The sequence below is a fragment of the Oncorhynchus gorbuscha genome, linkage group LG11, assembly GCF_021184085.1.
Source record: "Oncorhynchus gorbuscha isolate QuinsamMale2020 ecotype Even-year linkage group LG11, OgorEven_v1.0, whole genome shotgun sequence".
Classification (NCBI taxonomy): Eukaryota; Metazoa; Chordata; class Actinopteri; order Salmoniformes; family Salmonidae; genus Oncorhynchus; species Oncorhynchus gorbuscha.
In genome coordinates, this window is record NC_060183.1 from 11,702,952 (window position 1) to 11,724,610 (window position 21,659).

General features: G+C 44.4%; 1 protein-coding gene across 1 annotated transcript in view; it reads right to left on the reverse strand.

Moving 5' to 3' along the window:
* Positions 1–21,659, reverse strand: part of LOC123989605 (voltage-dependent T-type calcium channel subunit alpha-1G-like) — a 267,332-nt gene that overhangs the window by 187,863 nt on the left and 57,810 nt on the right. The window contains 8 exon segments of the mRNA XM_046290729.1: positions 4,440–4,625; positions 4,917–5,068; positions 14,904–15,292; positions 15,549–15,993; positions 16,046–16,174; positions 16,177–16,476; positions 18,433–18,525; positions 19,785–20,079. Coding sequence (XP_046146685.1) covers positions 4,440–4,625; positions 4,917–5,068; positions 14,904–15,292; positions 15,549–15,993; positions 16,046–16,174; positions 16,177–16,476; positions 18,433–18,525; positions 19,785–20,079 — 1,989 coding nt within the window.

Sequence of the window (21,659 nt, forward strand, 5' to 3'; positions counted from 1 at the left end):
GAGGTTGAGAGAGGGCAGCAAAGGGTGTCATGAGAAAATATGATGTACTGCCGTACATACCTACACGTACGCTACGGTCACAAGATGCAGGCCTCCTAATTGTCCCTAGAATTTCTAAGCAAACAGCTGGAGGCAGGGCTTTCTCCTATAGAGCTCCATTTTTATGGAATGGTCTGCGTACCCATGTGAGAGACACAGACTCTGTCTCAACCTTTAAGTCTTTACTGAAAGATTCATCTCTTCATTGGGTCATATGATTGAGTGTAGTCTGGCCCAGGATTGTGAAGGTGAACGGAAAGGCTCTGGAGCAACGAACCGCCCTTCCTGTCTCTGCCTGGCCGGTTCCCCTCTTTCCACTGGGATTCTCTGCCTCTAACCCTATTACAGGGGCTGAGTCACTGGCTCACTGGTGCTCTTTCATACCGTCCCTAGGAGGGGTGCATCACTTGAGTGGGTTGAGTCACTGACGTGATCTTCCTGTCTGGGTTGGCGCCCCCCCTTGGATTGTGCCGTGGAGGACATCTTTGTGGGTTATACTCGGCCTTGTCTCAGGATGGTAAATTGACGGTTGAAGATATCCCTCTAGTGGTGTGGGGGCTGTGCTTTGGCAAAGTGGGTGGGTTTATATCCTTCCTGTTTGGCCCTGTCCAGGTGTATCATCGGATGGGGCCACAGTGTCTCCTGACCCCTCCTGTCTCAGCCTCCAGTATTTATGCTGCAGTAGTTTATGTGTCGGGGGATTAGGGTCAGTTTGTTATATCTGGAGTACTTCTCCTGTCTTATCCGGTGTCCTGTGTGAATTTAAGTATGCTCTCTCAAATTCCCTCTTTCTCTGTTTCTCTCGGAGGACCTGAGCCCTAGGATCGTGCCTCAAGACTAACTGGCATGATGACTCCTTGCTGTCCCCAGTCCACCTGGCCGTGCTGCTGCTCCCCCCCTAGGTTTCTTCCTAGGTTTTGGCCTTTCTAGGGAGCTTCTACAGCTGCATTGCTTGCTGTTTGGGGTTTTAGGCTGGGTTTCTGTACAGCACTTTGAGATATCAGCTGATGTACGAAGGGCTATATAAATACATTTGATTTGATATATATGTGTGTGTGCGTGTTTGTGTGTATATATATATGTATATATATGTGTGTATTTGTGTGTGTGTGTTTGTGTGAGTGTGTGTAGGCTGTACGGTACTAATTTATAGGTCTAATTTCCCTCTCTAATCTCCCTAAGCGCACCAGCGGCTAACCAGGCTGAACGAGGGACACTGATGAAAGGAGGGAATCTCCACGCGTTCCTGTCATTTTATCCGTCTTTCTCATTCCTCACTTGTTCTGTTCTTCCCTCCAGTTTCAAGTGGAACATTCGTTAGTACTCTCCATTAGACCAGTACTGTTTAGTACTCTCCTTTAGACCAGTACTGTTTAGTACTCTACATTAGACCAGTACTGTTTAGTACTCTACATTAGACCAGTACTGTTTAGTACTCTACATTAGACCAGTACTGTTTAGTACTCTACATTAGAACAGTACTGTTTAGTACTCTACATTAGAACAGTACTGTTTAGTACTCTCCATTAGACCAGTACTGTTTAGTACTCTACATTAGACCAGTACTGTTTAGTACTCTACATTAGACCAGTACTGTTTAGTACTCTCCATTAGACCAGTACTGTTTAGTACTCTACATTAGACCAGTACTGTTTAGTACTCTCTACATTAGACCAGTACTGTTTAGACCAGTACTGTTTAGTAGTCTCCATTAGACCAGTACTGTTTAGTACCAGTTTTGTCATTTATTATCATGTCTTGTCCCTGTGCTTCCCATTCTATTCGTTTCCCTCTGCTGGTCTTATTAGGTTCTTTCCCTCTTTCTATCCCTCTCTCTCCCCCTCCCTCTCTCACTCTCTCGCTTTAGTACCCCTAATCATCATTTAGTCTTCCCATTAGACCAGTACTGTTTAGTACCGTGCTGTGTTTGTGTATCATTAGACCAGTACTGTTTATCTGTACTCTCCAGTTTGTCCTCGTCATTTCGAGTGAAAGTTGTGTTTTTTGTTTGTATTTACTTTACTGGATTAAAGACTCTGTTTTCGCCAAGTCGCTTTTGGGTCCTCTTTCACCAGCATGACAGAAGGAACCGACCAAGGAATGGACCCAGCGACTTCAGACGCTCGTAACACTAGGTTTCCGACCTCTCTGGACAGTTCCAGAGTCTTCGTCTCGTGCCACCTGACCAGTACTGTTTAGTTGTGTTCTCTCTCCAACCCAACACATACTCTAGAGAGAGAGCTCGGGCTTACGTCTCTGGCCGGGCTCGAGAATGGGGCACAGCTATCTGGGAGGCATTAGACCAGTACTGTTTAGTACTCTACACAGTACTGTTTAGTACTCTACATTAGAGTTTCGCACCAGTACTGTTTAGTACTCTACATTAGACCAGTACTGTTTAGTACTCTACATTAGACCAGTACTGTTTAGTATGGACTTTTGTTAATTCATTAGACCAGTACTGTTTAGTATCTAGATCTTGTACATTAGACCAGTACTGCCTTTAGTACTCTACATTAGACCAGTACGCCCATGTTTAGATACATCTTCCCACATTAGACCAGTACTGTTTATTTCTTTTTTGTACTTTCACACCTGTTGTTTTGGGTCATCATTAGACCAGGAACGTACTTGTCATTAGTAATGTCTGCCATCCCTCCCATTTCTTCTGTCCCCAGGAGGAACCAGTACTGTTTGATCTGTCTTCAGTCTCCCTTCCTCCTCACATTTGTAGACCAGGGACCACTACTGTTTGGTACTGTGTCTCTTGACGCCGGTATAGTGCCTTCTTCCTCTCCGGCCGGGGCGGGGTTCTTTTTGTTAAGAAGAAGGACCAGTAATGACTAACGTTTCGTTATCCGTAGTCATCAGCCTTCGATTAGACCAGTACTGTTTAGTACTCTACATTAGACCAGTTTTGACTGGGTTTAGTAGCTGTTTTTCAGGCATTAGTTAATGATGTTCTGAGAGACATGCTGAACATCTTTGATCTTGACAGATTTTTTCACTGTTTAGTAGTGTTCTCCATTAGACCAGTACTGTTTTAGTACTCTCCATTAGACCAGTACTGTTTAGTACTCTTACATTAGACCAGTACTGTTTAGTACTCTACATTCAGAGGTTTAGACCAGTACTGTTTGGTACTCTCCATTAGACCAGTACTGTTTAGTACTCTACATTAGGCCAGTACTGTTTAGTACTCTACATTAGACCAGTACTGTTTAGTACTCTACATTAGACCAGTACTGTTTAGTAGTCTCCATTAGACCAGTACTGTTTAGTACTCTCCATTAGACCAGTACTGTTTAGTACTCTACATTAGACCAGTACTGTTTAGTACTCTACATTAGACCAGTACTGTTTGGTACTCTCCATTAGACCAGTACTGTTTAGTACTCTACATTAGGCCAGTACTGTTTAGTACTCTACATTAGACCAGTACTGTTTAGTACTCTACATTAGGCCAGTACTGTTTAGTACTCTACATTAGACCAGTACTGTTTAGTACTCTACATTAGGCCAGTACTGTTTAGTACTCTACATTAGACCAATAGTCATTAGCAATATTTTTTACTTTCTCTCTGACTATAGTCTTGCTCTACCCCACTCACTTCTTCTCTCCCTCCTCGCGCCCTCTTTCTCTCCTCATCCTTCTCTCGCCACTCTCTCCCCATCCTCCACTCTTCTCCCTCCTTTCCCCCTCCTCCTCCTCTCCCCCTCCTCCTCTCCTCTCCCTCCTCTCCCCCTCCTTCTCTCCCTCATCCTTCTCTCCCTCCTCTCCCCCTCCTTCTCTCCCTCATCCTTCTCTCCCTCATCCTTCTCTCCCTCATCCTCCAGTCTCTCCTCATCCTCCTCTCCCTCATCCTCCTCTCCCCATCATCCTCCTCTCCCTCATCCTCCTCTCCCTCATCCTCCTCTCCCTCATCCAATCCTCTCCTCATCCTCCTCTCCTCATCCTCCTCTCCTCTCTCATCCTCCTCTCATCTCTCCTCTCCTCTCCTCTCCTCTCCTCTCCTCTCCTCTCCTCCCTCTCCTCTCCTCTCCTCTCTCTCCTCTCCCTCTCCTCTCCTCATCCTCTCCTCTCCTCCTCCTCTCCTCTCTCCTCTCCTCTCCCTCCTCTCCCCCTCCTTCTCTCCCTCATCCTTCTCTCCCTCCTCTCCTCATCCTTCTCTCCCTCCTCTCCTCATCCTTCTCTCCCTCCTCTCCTCCTCCTTCTCTCCCTCCTCTCCTCCTCATCCTTCTCTCCCTCCTCTCCTCCTCCTTTAACTCCTCTCCTCGTTCTTTCCATCCTAACTTGAAGACAAGGATGATAAAGGCTACCACCCTTATTTCTATACAAATGTGTTTCAGCTTGTATCCAAATCCCTTTTAATTCCACATTTGTGCAGGCCCATAGCTACCTGAAGATGAAGATGAAGAGCATGAGTAGCATACAGAAGGTGGCCACGTTGTCCATGGTCTTCATCAGCACCACCAGCTGCCTCTGCAGAGCGGGCATGAAGCGCACCAGCTTCAACACGCGCATCAGTCTGAAGGTACGCAACACAGACAGACCACCGCCCTGCTGGCCCACGATCTCCCATACACTGGGGAGAGAGAAAGGATGCACATTCACTGTCAGCTACAGGATCAACCATTCATTGGAAGGAGATACAGTAACACTAGCCCGGGTCCAGAGTGCTGACCTAAGATCAGTTTCACCTTTTAGATCATAATGAATACTAGGTGGGGGCCTGATCCTAGATTAGCTCTCCTACTCTGAGATGCTTTGTGGATACGGGCCCTGCTATGAAGAGTGAGGACCTATAGATTTTACACAGAACAAAATGGCAGTGTGTCATCATTTAAAAATGAATTTGTCAATTTGCCTTGCTTACCTGATGACCACTATGACTCCGTCGAAGATGTTGTAAGGGTTTTTGATGTAACCAAACGGGCCATACACCAGCACCTTGAGTAACATCTCCAAGGCAAATAGACTGGTGAAGACTATGTTACTGATCTCCAAAGCATTGGTCAGCTCATCAGGCTTGAGAGAGAGAGAGAGCGAGAGGGAGCGAGAGAGAGACAGAGACAGAGAGAGAGGGAAAGTAATGAGGAGGGAGGGAGGGAGATGGAGGGAAAGTGATGAGAAGACAGGAAGAGAGGATATAATGAGACATAGTTATTTTCAAAACACACAAACACATCCACTGATAAGATCATCAGATAAGTTCTGTCACTCCCACAGCTAGATCAAACTCATGCTGTTTCAGATGGTGTGTGTGTGTGTGTGTGTGTGTGTGTGTGTGTGTGTGTGTGTGTGTGTGTGTGTGTGTGTGTGTGTGTGTGTGTGTGTGTGTGTGTGTGTGTGTGTGTGTGTGTGTGTGTGTGTGTGTGTGTGTGTGTGTGTGTGTGTGTGTGTGTGTGTGTGTGTGTGTGTGTCTGTGTGTGTGTGTGTGTGGGCTGTGTGTATGAGAAACATGAAAGGCATTTTATATCTGTGCATATGACACATTAATAATATTCCCAGTGTGTGCATGGGCCATAGAATACAGTACAGTGTACCTAGACATGTTGTGTTCTGCTGTTGGTTTGTGTGACATTACAAGACAGAATCACATGGCGAATCCATTGTAATATGTGTGTGTGTGTGTGTGTGTGTGCATGTGTGTGTGTGTGTGTGTGTGTGTGTGTGTGTGTGTGTGTGTGTGTGTGTGTGTGTGTGTGTGTGTGTGTGTGTGTGTGTGTGTGTGTGTGTGTGTGTGTGTGTGTGTGTGTGTGTGTGTGTGTTCTCCTCAACAACTAGAAGGGGGACTCTCCTGTTAAACTAGAGGATTTGTGTTTTCCCTGTTTGGACTTCCCCTGTATGATTGAGGATTTATGTTTTACCTGTTTGGACATTAAAAGACTCTGTTTCCGTTATATCGCTTTTGGGTCCTCACTCACCTGCATAACACACCCTCCCGCCCCAGAACCAGAAACCTCAGTTTCCTTATTAACAACGGAGAGTAAACCCCGTAAACTGTAAAATAACAGGGTGAGAGAAAGAAAGATGGAGAGCGAGAGAGAACGAGAGAGAGTGAAAGAAGGTTGGGGGGGAAAAATCCCACCATAAGCAAACCGCTGCTGAGAGGAAAGAGGGGACAGGGTGGAGTCAAGAATGACAGTATAGAAGAGTCAAATAGAGGAAGGAAGAGAGATGGATGGATGCCAAGGGACAGGTGGGAGTGGTTGAAGGCTAATCCCTTCACTCACGAGGGAGCGACTCCCTCATGTAAAGAAGAAAACTGCCCTTTGATTAAATAGATCAGCCTGTGTCATATAGTTGGCAGCAGGACAAGTATTCACACACACACACACACACACACACACACACACACACACACACACACACACACACACACACACACACACACACACACACACACACACACACACACACACACACACACACACACACACACACACACACACACACACACACACACACCATAAAAGGCAATGTTCTCACAGTAACTGCGGAGAGAGGGCAGGCACATGTCCCATCCGTTCAATCCCTCCTTCCCTCTGCCCCTCCTCCCCTCTCATCCTTCCTCCTGTCCTAACCTTACTGCGTAAGGAGTTTCAGGAACGTCAAGCTGGGTGTTTCAGCTTGTGTCTGTGTTTGATAAGAAGCAGGGATCAGAGGTCTGGAGTATGTCATCTGGAAGCTGATGTATCTTCAACAGCGAGTGCAAAGGCAACAGGCGTACACGCAAACCACATGTGTGTGCCTGTGTGTGTGTGTGTGTGTGTGTGTGTGTGTGTGTGTGTGTGTGTGTGTGTGTGTGTGTGTGTGTGTGTGTGTGTGTGTGTGTGTGTGTGTGTGTGTGTGTGTGTGTGTGTGTGTGTGTGTGTGTGTGTGTGTGTGTGTGTAACACATTGTGCAAGAGTGGATTCCATCACATTTTACCTGACCCATTTTGTATGTTTGTTAGATACCACAGACCCAATGACTGATGGACTGGCACGGTAATTCTATACTCATCCATCAGACGATTATGGAAGATGAGCGTCACAACCGCTTTAATAAAATAATATAAATACAGTGCCTTCAGGAAGTATTCACACCCTTGACTTTTTCCACACTTTTTTTTAGGTTTCAGATCCATTTAAAATGAAGTAAATTCAGATTTTGTGTCTGATCTACTCACAATACCCCATAATCTCAAAATGGAATTATGTTTTTAGAAATGTTCAGAAATGTATTTAAAAAAAGAAACACTGAAATGCCTTGAGTCAAAAAGTCATCAAACTTTTTTTTATGGAAAACATAAATAAGTTCAGGAGGAGAAATGGATTAACAAGTCACATAATACGTTGAATGGACTCACTCTGTGTGCAATAATAGTGTTTAACATTATTGTTTTATGACTACAAAATCTCTGTACCAGACACACAATTATCTGTAAGGTCCCTCAGTTGAGAAGTGACTTTTAAAGCACAATCCTCACAATCCTCACAAACTTTTACAGATGAACAATTGACAGTAGTATCCTGTCCTGGCACCTCCTGGCACGGCAACTGCACCACCCACAACCGTAGGGCTCTCCAGAGGGTGGTGCGGTCTGCCCAATAATTGGAACACTAGTCACTTTAATACTAATGTTTACATATTTGACATTACCCATCTCATATGTGTATACTGTATTTATATATTCTTAATTCCATTCCTTTACTTTAGATTGTGTGTAGTATTAGATATTACTTATATATATTGCTTATTATATATATTATATATTACTACACTGTTGGAGCTAGAAACACAAGCATTTCGCTACAATAACATCTGCTAAACATGTGTATGTGACAAATGGACGATAAATGTTGATTTGATTTGAAATTCACCTTTCAGCAAGACAATTACCTAAAACATAAGGCCAAATATACAATGGAGTTGCTTACCAAGATGCCATTGAATGTTCCGGAGTGGCCTAGTTACAGTTTGAGTTAAATCGGCATGAAAATCTTTGGCAAAATCTGAAAATGTGTCACACCCTGATAGTTTTCACCTGACCTTGTTATTGCGCCATGCCCTCCAGGTGTTGCTTGTTATCCCTGGTGTATATATCCCTGTGTTTCCTGTCTCTCTGTGCCAGTTCATCTTGTATGTTCCAAGTCAACCAGTGTTTTTCCCGTGCTCCTGATTTTTCCATTATTTTTTACTAGTCCTCCTGGATTTGGCCCTTGCTTGTTTTCTGGACGCTGTGCCTGTCTGCCTGACCATTCTGCCTGCCCTGACCTCGAACCTGCCTGCCACACTGTACCTCCTGGACTCTGAACTGGTTTTGACCTTTTGCATATCCTCGACCATTCTCTTGCCTACCCCTTTTGGATGTAATAAATATCAAAGACTCAAACCATCTGCCTCCCGTGTCTGCATCTGGGTCTCGCCTTGTGCACTTTTAAAATGTCTGTCTAGCATTTTGGGCAAAGAATAACTGGCAAATATTTTACAATCCATGTGTGCAAAGCCCTTACAGACTTACCAAGAAAGACTTACAGCTGTAATCACTGCAAAGGGTAATTCTAACATGCACTGACTCAGGGAGTTGACTACTTATCTAAACAAGTTACATTATTGTATAATTTTCCATTAAAACATTAATTTACAGTAGTTTGTGTAGATCGTTGAAGAAACATGACAATTACATAAACTTTAATCCACTTTGCAACACAACAAAATGTGGAAAAAGTCAAGGAGTGTGAATACTTCCTGAAGGCAATGTATATACCATATGCAGTGAATGTACAAAACATTAAGAACACCTTCCTAATATTGAGTTGTACACCCCCTTTTGCCTTCAGAACAGACTCAATTCCTCAGGGCATATACTTTACAAGGTGTTTGGAATTTTATTAGGATCCCCATTATCTTTTGCAAAAGCAGCAGCTACTCTTCCTGGGGTTCAACATGAAACATAATACAGAATGACATAATACAGAACATCAATAGAAAACAGCAGCTCAAGGACAGAACTACATACATATGTTTTAAAGGCACACGTAGCCTACATATCAATGCATACACACAAACTATCTAGGTCAAATAGGGGAGAGAAGAAGTGCCATGAGGTGTCACTTTATCTGTTTTTAAACCAGGTTTGCTGTTTATTTGAGCAATATAAGATGGAAGGAAGTTCCATGCAATAAGGGCTCTATATAATATCGGATATTTTCTTGAATTTGTTCTGGATTTGGGGACTGTGACAAAAACCCTGGTGGGATAAGTGTGTGTGGCAGAGCTGTGTGTAAGTTGACTGCAAAAAATTGGGGATTTTCAACACAATGTTTCTTATAAAAAGAAGTGATGCAGTCAGTCTCTCCTCAACTCTTATCCATGAGAGACTGGTATGCATAGTATTTATATCAGCCCTCTGATTACAATTAAGAGCAAAACGTGCCGCTCTGTTCTGGGCCAGCTGCAGCTTATCTAGGTCTTTCCTTGCAGCACTGGACCACACGACTGGACAATAATCAAGATTAGACAGAACTAGAGCCTGCAGAACTTGCTTTTTGTGTTGAAAGCATTCCACAGGGAGGCAACCCCTTGTTGACTCAAATGCTTCTCACAGTTGTGTCAGTTGGCTGAATGTCTTTTGGACGGTGGACAATTCTTGACGCACACGGGAAACTGTTGAGGGTGAAAAACCTTGCAGCATTGCAGTTCTTGAAACAAAATGTTGCACCTGGCACCTACTACCAAACTCTGTTAAAAAACGTCAATATATTCTCTTTCCCAATCACCCTGTGAATGATACATACACAATTCATGTCTCAAAGTATAAAAATCTGTCTTCTCCCCCTTCATCTACATCTATATTCACTGATTGAAGTGGATTTAACAAGTGACATCAATAAGATGTCAGTGTACAAAACATATATATTTTTCAACCACTCCACAAATGTCTTGTTAACTTCTTTGGGACTGGGGGGCAGTATTGAGTAGCTTGGATGAATAAGGTGCCCAGAGTAAACTGCCTGCTACTCAGGCCCAGTTGCTAATATATGCATATGTAACAGGGTTATATTGGTGATTCCCCTTGCCACTTTATTGTTAAGCCAATGGGTTTTTGGTTTGAGTTTGTCTTGCCTTCACCTACTCAACATGGCATCTTATTGGCTGGTTTGCGTAGCTTGCTTACGAGGGGGGATGTTCCAGTTAGAATCGTCCCAGTGAACAAGCACCAAACCAGCGATAAGTTGTTGGTTGCAAAGCACTGTACATCAAAAGTGATTTTTATACTCTCAAGTGATGATTTAAATGTACAATTTATATCAATTGTTTTGTAAATGTTCACACATAAGATGCAGCGGTTTTTGGAAAATATTTGTTGTGCATTTTGTTGTAAAGAATTTCCGCCAGTACTAGCTAGCAACTTACTGTGTCTGGTGGGGGTTTCATATATTTTGTACAGTGCGTGAGTGCAGAGTTGGATGGTGAGACGAGCATTGCATGACGTTCAATTTTGTCGTTCCTAACAGGTACATTGTTAAAGATATTATATTGTATATTGTAATTGTATTATTTTGGTAACTATCCCAGTGAACAAGCACCAAACCAGCGTGCGTGAGTGCAGAGTTGGATGGTGAGACGAGCATTGCATGACGTGCAATTTTGTGTCGTTCCTAACAGAATAAAGCTACATGACTGGTGCTACATGTTGGAGTTCCGTGTCGATGACTGATTGTACACAATGCAAGAAGAGTATTGTTACACATATTATTAGTGGATTTGGATAGAAAACACTCTGACGTTTCTAAAACTGTTTGAATGATGTCTGTGAGTATAACAGAACTCATATGGCAGGCCAAAACCCGAGAAGAAATCTAACAGGAAGTGGGAAATCTGAGGTTTGTAGTTTTGCAAGTCATTGCCTATCGAATATACCGTGGCTATTGCACTTCCTACGGCTTCATCTACGGCTTCATCTAGATGTCAACAGTCTTTAGAAACTTGTTTGATGCTTCTACTGTGAAGGAGGGGGTAATGGGAGCTGAATGAGTCAGAGGCCTGCCAGAGTGGCATGAGCTGATCACGCGAGCACACGTGAGTTAGCTTGCGTTCCTTTGCAATTCTACAGACAAAGGAATTTTCCGGTTGGAACATTATTGAAGATTTATGATAAAAACATCCTAGACATTGATTCTATACTTTTTGACATGTTTCTAAGAATTGTAATATGACTTTTCTTCTGAACTTTCGCCTGGACTTCCCCTCGCATCGTGAGTTTGGATTGTGTACTGAACGAGCTAACAAAATGAGGTATTTTGGACATAAATGATGGACTTCATCAAACAAATCAAACATTTATTGTGGAACTGTGATTCCTGGGAGTACATTCTGATGAAGATCATCAAAGGTAAGTGAATATTTATAATGCTATTTCTGACTTTGTTGACTCCACGAAGTGGCGGAGATCTGCATGGCTTGTTTTGTTGTCTGAGCGCTGTAGTCAGATTATTTCATGGTGTGCTTTTTCAGTAAAGCTTCTTTGAAATCTGACACAGTGGTTGCATTAAGGAGAAGTGGATGTAAAATTCCATGCACAACACTTATATCTTTTAGCAACGTTTATTATGAGTATTTCTGGAAATTTAAGTGGCTCTCTGTAAAATGACTGGATCGTTTGGAACTACTGAACGTATAAATATGAACTTTATCGAACAAAACATACATGTATGGTCTACTACCAAGTCATGTGTCTTCTCAGTCACGTTGACACTGGCCTACTACCATTGCTTTAATGTATTGTTGTTCTCATTAATATTGTTGTTGTAGTTGTTGTTAATGGTAATCCTATGTCCACTACTACTATTATTATTGCTGTTGGTCCCACCATTTATTTATATATAAATATATTATTTTATTTTTATTTTTCGATATGTATACTTTGACAATGTAAGTACTAATGAATTTGCCATGTCAATAAAGTCAATTGAATTTAATTGAAATTGAGAGACAGAGAGAGAGACAGAGAGACAGAGATGGAGAGATAGGGAGATGGAGAGAGAGTGTGCCATCACAGCAGCAAGATTTGTGACCTGTTGCCACGAGAAAAGGGCAACCAGTGAAGAACAAACACCATTGTAAATACAACCCATATTGATGTTTATTTATTTTATCTTGTGTCCTTTAACCATCTGTACATAGTTAAAACACTGTATATATATATATATATATATATATATATATATATATATATATATATATATATATATATATAATATGACATTTGTAATGTCTTTACTGTTTTGAAACTTCTGTATGTGTAATGTTTCCTGTTAATTTTTGTTGTTTTTCACTTTATATATTCACTTTGTATGTTGTCTACCTCACTTGCTTTGGCAATGTTAACACATGTTTCCCATGTCAATAAAGCCCTTGAATTTAATTTAATTGAAATTGAATTGAGAGAGGGAGATGGAGAGATGGAGAGAGAGAGAGAGAGAGAGAGAGAGAGAGAGAGAGAGAGAGAGAGAGAGAGAGAGAGAGAGGGAGAGAGGGAGAGAGGGAGAGAGGGAGAGAGGGAGAGACGGAGAGACGGAGAGGGATATCTGGTAGTTTCTAGTAGAATATTTGTAGAGAATACATGGAGGTCTGGTTCTAGGTCAGCCTTAAGACTGGAATGTCTGGCACAAATAACCTCTCCTTTTATTTTACAAGATTCCCACTCTCTTTCACCTTCCTCTATCCCCCTGACAATTGTAACAGAGTATGTACAGTACATGCGGTAGAGTTTCAGAGTCAGCATCTCCTTAACAGTGTTAGAGAAAGGAGAATGAGAAAGAGCTTATTGGGGATATTGGAAGTATTAGCTGGTTGGAGGATTGGAGTAGCGTAGCTCAATGTTTTGTCTCACCAAACTTTTCACAAGTACAAATATTTTCACACTCTAGCACACACTCAAATAATAACTTTCTCAGCCTCATCTAGAGAGCAGGAATTCATGTCAGAAGAACACAGACAAAGAGAGGAAATGAGGGAGAGGGAACGAGGGAGACGGAACGAGGGAGAGGGAACGAGGGAGAGGGAACGAGGGAGAGGGAACGAGGGAGCAAACACAAGAGGATAACGAGGGAGAAGAGAAGAGGGAGGGATAGGGGAGGAAAACTATAAAACTCTCCTAAAACAAGGAGAAAAAGTGTGTGTGTGCGCGTCAGGTAAAAGTGCGTGTGAGAGAGCGAGAGCGAGAGAGCGTGTGTGTGTAATTGGCGTCTGGTAGTATTTGTTGAGTGACTGGGTAGTAACCCTGTGAATCTGGATGCCTGCTCTGCCCTGCACACACACAAACACACACATACACACACAAACACACACAAACACACACATACACACACAAACACACACATACACACACAAACACACACATACACACACATACACACACAAACACACACCATGTGATTCGGCTGGGGGATAAAAAGACGGAAGAATCTGACAGGGAAGCTGAACGTTGGAACACTCAATCAAAAAGGGAAGGTGGACTCTCTTCTCCCCCAACACCTCCCTAACACACACACACACATACACAAACTCTCTCTCATACACACACACACAAACTATCTCTCTAACACACACACACAAAATATATCTGGTGTCGTGCTCCCTTCAGGCTACGGTTTGAACACGAGAGATAGAGAGAGAGAGAGAGAGAGAGAGAGAGAGAGAGAGAGAGAGAGAGAGAGAGAGAGAGAGAGAGAGAGAGAGAGAGAGAGAGAGAGAGAGAGAGAGAGAGAGAGAGAATTCATAAAATGGGACAACACCAAATTGAGACTCTGCATGCAGAATTCTGCAAAAATGTCATCAGTGTACAACATAAAACACCAAGTAATGCATGCAGAGCAGAATTAGGCCGATACCCGCTAATTATCAATATCCAGAAAAGAGACGTTAAATTTACAACCACCTAATATGATGCGATTCCCAAACCTTCCATAACAAAGCCATCAACAACAGAGAGATGAACCTGTAGAAGAGTCCCCTAAGCAAGCTGGTTCTGGGGCTCTGTTCACAAACACAAACAGACCCTACAGAGCCCCAGGACAGCAACACAATTAGACCCAACCATATCATGAGAAAACAAAAACATAATTACTTGACACATAAGAAAGAATTAACAAAATAACAGAGCAAACTAGAATGCTATTTGGCCCCAAATAGAGTACACAGTGACATAATCCCTGACCACTGTGACTTGAGGATCTTGGATCTTGATAAACTCACACATCTATTGGGTGAAATACCACAGCAGCAAGATGTGTGACCCGTTGCCACAAGAAAAGGGCAACCAGTGAAGAACAAACACCATAGTAAATACAACCCATATTGAAGTTTATTTTCCCTTTTGTAATTCTGTATTCTACTTCTAATTGTACTTGCAAATAACATGAAATGTCTTTATTATTTTGGAACTTCTGTGAATGTTTTTGTTGTTGTTGTTCATTTCACTTTTGTTTATTATCTATTTCACTTCCTTTGGCAATGTAAAGGTATGTTTCCCATGGGGCCGTCCTCACCCTTTACACACTGACACACACACGCTCTCCTGCACTTCACATGGCCACCAATATGCTCCTGTAAACAACACAGTCCAGAGTTCAAAAGCTCTGAGGATTGAGAAAATAGGGAATTTCTCTTCGTCCTTCAGGGAATGAAGTTGAGCAAAGGCCAAGAGGGGTTCACTGCACAAGGTTACACACAGTCTGAACCACTGACCTTACAGGGAATAGTCCTCAGACTACAGATTTGCTTCTCCAATCCCAACCTACCCCAGTCCTACACCAACACACACGCAATCCTCCACTGATATACACAAGACAAACAACCAAATCACACTCACCTGTTCGTGATACTCAATCCCCATACTCAGTGTATTAATCAGAATGGCGATCATGATTCCTCTTCCAAAATACTTGCTGTCCACTATCTTCCTAAATGTATCACACACCAGCCTCCAGGCCCGGACCACTCTCCCCACCGTGGTACCCAGCTTTCGCTGCCTCTTCCTGGGCTGACGGCTGTCCCGACTGTCCCTGCGGTCCCTGTGGTGGAGGTCCAGGGTGAACTCGTAGATGCCCTCGCTGTCTGATTCCCCGGGGGTCTCATTTCCGTCTGTGCCTTCTGACTCCCCGGACAGAGCCTTGACACAGTAGGGGCACGACTCGGGGTCAAAGGTGAACGAGGGGTCCAGGGTTCCGATGGCCCTCAGGTCATGTGGTGAGAGCTGGGCTGGAGGGAGGAAGGGAGGGGCGGTGAGGATGAAAGGAAGGAGGGACGGAGAAGAGAAACGGTAATAGTTTCAGATATATCACATCATCAACATTTGTTGATATTTGCACGTCAGAAAAAGCAATGTTCCCTTTTTGTCCCGATATCATCACAGTCACATCATGACTTCAATTAAAACAAGACAAAAAACACCAGTCGAACCACACCTCTAACTCCTGTCTTTCTCACATTGGTTTGAGTGTGTTTAATGGCTTACCTGTGGGTGTGTGTGCGTCTAACACACTTGGTGGTCCTCTCTCCAGGGGTAGAGAGGGTATATTGAGGTTTATATTACTAATGGTATTAGTTGTAACACTGCCACTTCTAAACTCCATTAGCGTGTTGGGCTGTAGGGTGGGGTAGTTTTTGGGTCTGGGACCAGTGAACGGCACCGAGTTCCTCTTCATAGGCCTGGACATGGGCGTAGGTTCCAGGGAGAAGGGGGTGGAGGCGAGGAGGGTGGGGGTGCTGGGCTCCAGGTGGCAGTCTGTGTGTAACGTACTCCGAACTGATGACGAGTTGCCACTGCCGGTTCCCAGAGCGGGATTGGCCGAAGACACCACGTTTGCCAAGTTCAGGTCAGAGGTCGGCAACGGAAGAGGACCCAGCATGAAACGTCCAGTGCTCCCGTTGTTGCTATGGGAACCCATCTCCACTTCCTCTCCTCCTCCCCCGACCCCCGCCACCCCTCTCCCCCCCTAGTCTTCCTCTCACACTCCCGTTCACTAAGTGATAGTGATAATGATGATGGTGATGTTGGTGAACCAAGTAATGAACGGACATAGCCCCTTTTGTGGAGACCACAGAACCCTGTCTCGAAGACTTCCTCCTCTTTCTCTGGCTCCCCCGTTCCCTCTCTCTCTCTCCAGGGCAGGAGGAGAGGCTGCGATGTTCATCCCAGCACGGCGCATCATGGCCCGGCAGACATGGCTCACCTGCCTGAACCCCTTGTGGATGACGTGGACCAGGAGTTTGAGCAGCTCGTCGTAGCAGGAGCCCGGCTCAGAGAAGGAGGCCAGGGTACTAGCATTGGACAGGAAACGGATGCGCTGTTCCCTCATCAGCTGGCTCTCCCTCTGCTTGGTCTCACTGAACTGGGTGGCGATGACGACCAGACACAGGTTGATCATGAAGAAAGATCCAATCTGGAGAGGGACAACCAGAAACAAACACAAAGTATCTAGAAAGAGTCTTGCACACCTTTTTACATGTATTTTATCTGCACTGTTTGTCTTTTTTTTGTGCTAATAAAGAAACTAAACTATACTAAACTATAAATAGTCAATCTGAAGAGTTACAGCCACAACCACACAGAGTTAGGGGTTGTCACTAGTTGCCACAATGGCAAAATTGGCCCTATCGTAAAAATGTATGAAAACAAAAAGGTGCTTCTTTGTCTTAATTTAAGGTTAGGGCTAGACCCATGGTTAGCAGTGTAGTTAAGCTTAGTGTTAAGGTTAATCAAAACACACACATAATTAAGAGAGAGACAACCACAAACACACAGAGTTAAAATCTCGAAAAAGAGTCAATCTAGAGAGGGACAACCAGATAGACACAGAGTTAGGAGAGGGACAACTAGAAACAGACACAGAGTTAGGAGAGGGACAACCAGAATGCACACAGAGTTTGGATAGGAACAACCCGAAACACACACAGAGTTAGGAGAGGGACTACCAGAACACACAGTTGGAGTCTCTCCCCATGCATTTTAGGGAGTTTTTTCAGCTACATCTCATCTCCACTGTGAGTTTAACATACAAATAATAGACAGTCCCCAGGGTGGTTACCCACTAGCCTCCCAGCTTTGTGAACCAGCTCTCCCAGGCTAGTTACCCACTAGCCTCCCAGCTTTGTGAACCAGCTCTCCCAGGCTACTTACCCACTAGCCTCCCAGCTTTGTGAACCAGCTCTCCCAGGCTACTTACCCACCCTCCCAGCTCTGTGAACCAGCTCTCCCAGCCTCCCAGCTCTGTGAACCAGCTCTCCCAGGCTAGTTACCCACTCCTCCCAGGCCAGCTCTCCCAGGCTACTTACCCACTAGCCTCCCAGCTTTGTGAACCAGCTCTCCCAGGCTACTTACCCACTAGCCTCCCAGCTTTGTGAACCAGCTCTCCCAGGCTAGTTACCCACTAGCCTCCCAGCTTTGTGAACCAGCTTACCCAGCTCTGTGAACCAGCTCTCCCAGGCTAGTTACCCACTAGCCTCCCAGCTTTGTGAACCAGCTCTCCCAGGCTAGTTACCCACTAGCCTCCCAGCTTTGTGAACCAGCTCTCCCAGGCTACTTACCCACTAGCCTCCCAGCTCTGTGAACCAGCTCTCCCAGGCTAGTTACCCACTAGCCTCCCAGCTTTGTGAACCAGCTCTCCCAGGCTAGTTACCCACTAGCCTCCCAGCTTTGTGAACCAGCTCTCCCAGGCTAGTTACCCACTAGCCTCCCAGCTTTGTGAACCAGCTCTCCCAGGCTAGTTACCCACTAGCCTCCCAGCTTTGTGAACCAGCTCTCCCAGGCTAGTTACCGGCTAGCCTCCCAGCTTTGTGAACCAGCTTACCCAGCTCTGTGAACCAGCTCTCCCAGGCTAGTTACCCACTAGCCTCCCAGCTTTGTGAACCAGCTCTCCCAGGCTAGTTACCGGCTAGCCTCCCAGCTTTGTGAACCAGCTCTCCCAGGCTAGTTACCCACTAGCCTCCCAGCTTTGTGAACCAGCTTACCCAGCTCTGTGAACCAGCTCTCCCAGGCTAGTAACCGGCTAGCCTCCCAGCCTCTATAAAGGTTTGCTTGAGGAGATAATACTGTACTCTTTCACCAGGATGTGCACTGTGTCGTGGTGAGGGAGTTTCAGACTGAACAGATGATGGTGTTCTGAGACATGTTTCTGGAAGCAGACGTCTCTTTACATAAGGGCCTTGGAGGGCATTCAGGAGTCAGAAGTTTGCTAGGTGTTTGAATAAGTATCTATGCCTCTCTCTCTCTCTCTCTCTCTCTCTCTCTCTCTCTCTCTCTCTCTCTCTCTCTCTCTCTCTCTCTCTCTCTCTCTCTCTCTCTCTCTCTCTCTCTCTCTCTCTCTCTCTCTCTCTCTCTCTCTCATTTGGTCACTTACGATGATGAGGAGGATGAAGTAGATGAAGTTGTAGAAGGAGTGAGAATCCATCACAAAGTACATGATGTCCACCCATCCCTCCAGGGTGATCACCTAGAGACACAGAGAGAGAGAGAGAGAGAGAGAGAGAGGAGGGTGAGAGTGAGGAGGGGAGAGAGAGAGACACAGAGAGAGAGACAGGAGGGGGAAAGGGAGAGGAAGGGGAGAGAGAGAGGAGGGGGAGAGAGGAGGAGAGAGAGGAGGGGAGGGGGGTAGAGGAATTGGAGAGAGAGAGAAAGAGAGAGAGAGAGGAGGGGAGAGAGAGAGACAGAGAGAGAGAGAGAGAGAGAGGCAGAGACAGAGAGAGACAGAGAGAGAGAGCAAGAGCAACAGAAGCACAGACATTATGTCAGACATTTTGATTTCCAACCCCTCCCCAGTGCACCATTCACAGAACACTCCACCTCTGTCTTTTTCGCTCCCCGTTTGAGTTTCACCCTGATACCACAGAACACAGCACAGCTGACAGTAAGTTATGATGGGAAATCCTTTCATTTAACAATCTGCAAAGTCTGTAAAGACACCACTGTAACACAGGGACAAATTAAAAGTCGAACAAAAGCCCTGCGATTAATAGGCTGATAAGAGAGTGAATGACGGAGATGAAAATAAGAACTTCACTTTGCTTTCATCATCATAATTGTTGCTTCTCTCTTAATCTACCAAACCCTGTTCCTTTGACACAGCTGCAGGACAACCAATTGCCCTCGCTGTCACTGTCTGCGGCAAGTAGCCTAGTGGTTAGGGTGTTGGGCCAGTAACCAAAAGGTTGCTGGATCGAATCGCTGAGCTGACAAGGTAAACATCTGTTGTTCTGCCCCTGAACAAGGCAGTAAACCCACTGTTCCTAGGCCGTCATTGAAATTAAGAATGTGTTCTTAAATGACTTTAAAGGTTAAATTAAAACATACACCCTGGGCAGGACAACAGTTATGTGAAAGTGAGATCAGTCAAGTGGTCAACTGTTTCAGCGTCCTTAAAAACTAAAACCAAGAAAGAAATTAAAACACTTTTACCACAGAGCTTCAAAGGGTACATTTAAAGAAGACGTGGAGTAAAATCAATTTCCAAAGATCATCCGTCTCCCCGGTGCCAAATATTAAAGTGCCAACGTAATGCCATCTTCCTGAGAGACCCTTCTGAAGTTCTGCCAGCCTGTACCTTTAAATGCCTCCGTTTTAAACGGGTCAACACAATTGACTCTGCTTTGTGGAGTGCATGTGTGGTTCTGTGCATACCATCACATATACTACATATACACATACTGTACATGCAAATCTATATGTACACACACAGCGAGGTCATTCCCTCACCTGAAAGATGGCGATCCAGGCGTAGCAGATGTTATCAAAGTTGATGGCTCCTTTGAAGGGGTTGACGTGTCCCGCCGAGCAGTTACTGTAGTACTGGTTCCAGTTGATACAGGTGGTGTTGTCTGTGCTGTTGTAGGAATTCATGTCCATCTGACACTGGAGACCTCCCTCCTCATACAGGGTGGGCACAGAGGAACACAGGCGCATTCCGTTCTCCCTGGGCATGGAGCAGATGAAGGGACTCTCGTCATCGTTCTCTGTGTGGTAGTAGGTCTCTAGTTCAATGGACAGAGGACTGCAGGAGAGAGACAACGACAGTACAGTTAGTGTACTGTTATAGTAGGGTTCTAGTAGCTATAGGAAGAGAGCAGATGAAGGGTCTGGAGAGAGGCAACGATAGTATAGTTAGTGTACTGTTATAGTAGGGTTCTAGTAGCTATAGGAAGAGAGCAGATGAAGGGTCAGGAGAGAGGGAAGAAGAGATGTGGTCATTGTAGTATCAACCATGTAGATCAGGCCTGGGTAAAGGCCTGCCCGGGGCCGTACGCGGCCCACGACCTGATTCAATACGGCCCACGGAACCATGCTCTGATCACATAAAGAATTTACTATAGTTAAGTTTTGAGAAACGTATTTGTTATTCAAATTAAAAGCCCAATGAATACTCGCCTTTGTGTTATGATTTAACTCCCACCGTTTGTGGGACATTTATTTTTGAAGTCTTGTATAAATAACAAATGCAAGAGGACAGACAGTGACTGACAGGCTGACACACACGTCACAGTTACAAATAGTAGCTAGCTAGTTTTTTTTTTACTTTCAAAGAAAAGGAAAGTAGACAATGAATGTAGGGTGTTTTGGGGCCTTTATGCAGATCAGATGTACAGCCTTGTCAAAGTCTTTAAGGTCAAATTACTCTTCCTGACCTGCCAAGCAGAAGCCAACAATCTCACCCACCTTCCCACACTACTAGTCTGTTCCCTATCATGTCAATAGTGAAGAGGCGACTCGGGGATGCTGGCCTTCTAGGAAGAGTTGCCAAGAAAAGGCCATATCTCAGACTGGCCAAAAAATAGAAAAGATTAAGATGAGCAAAAGAACACAGACACTCTGGACAGAGGAAGATTGGAAAAAGTGCTATGGACAGACAAATCTGAGTTTGAGGTGTTCGGATCACAAAGAACAACATTCGTGAGACCCAGAAAAAATGAAAAGATGCTGGAGGAGTGCTTGACGCCATCTGTCAAGCATGGTGGAGGCAATGTGATGGCCTGGGGTAGCTTTGGTGGTGGTAAAGTGGGAGATTTGTACATGGTAAAAGGGATCTTGAAGAAGCAAGATTATCACTCCATTTTGCAAGGCCATATACCCTGTGGAGGGCCCTTAACCTCTCTTGGGTAGGGGGAGTATTTCCATGTTCGGATGAAAAGTGTGTGCAAAGTAAACTGCCTTTTGCTCAGGCCCAGAAGCTAGGATATGCATATGATTGGTAGATGTTGATAGAAAACACTCCAAAGTTTCTAAAACTGTTAAACCTCTTAAGGCTAGGGGGCAGTATTTTGGAAAAATAAGGCTAGGGGGCACTATTTTGGAAAAATAACGTTCCCAAAGTAAACAGGCTATTTCTCAGGACCATAGAATATGCATATAATTGACAGCTTACAGTTTCCAAAACTGTAAAAATATTGTCTGTGAGTATAACAGTATAACAGAACTGATATTGCAGGCAGAAGCCTGAGAAAAATCCAATCAGGAAGTGACTCTTATTTTGAAACCTCTGCGTTCCTATGCATCCCTATTGACCATTGAAAGGGATATCAACCAGATTCCTTTTCTATGGCTTCCCTAATGTATCTACTGTCACTAGACATAGTT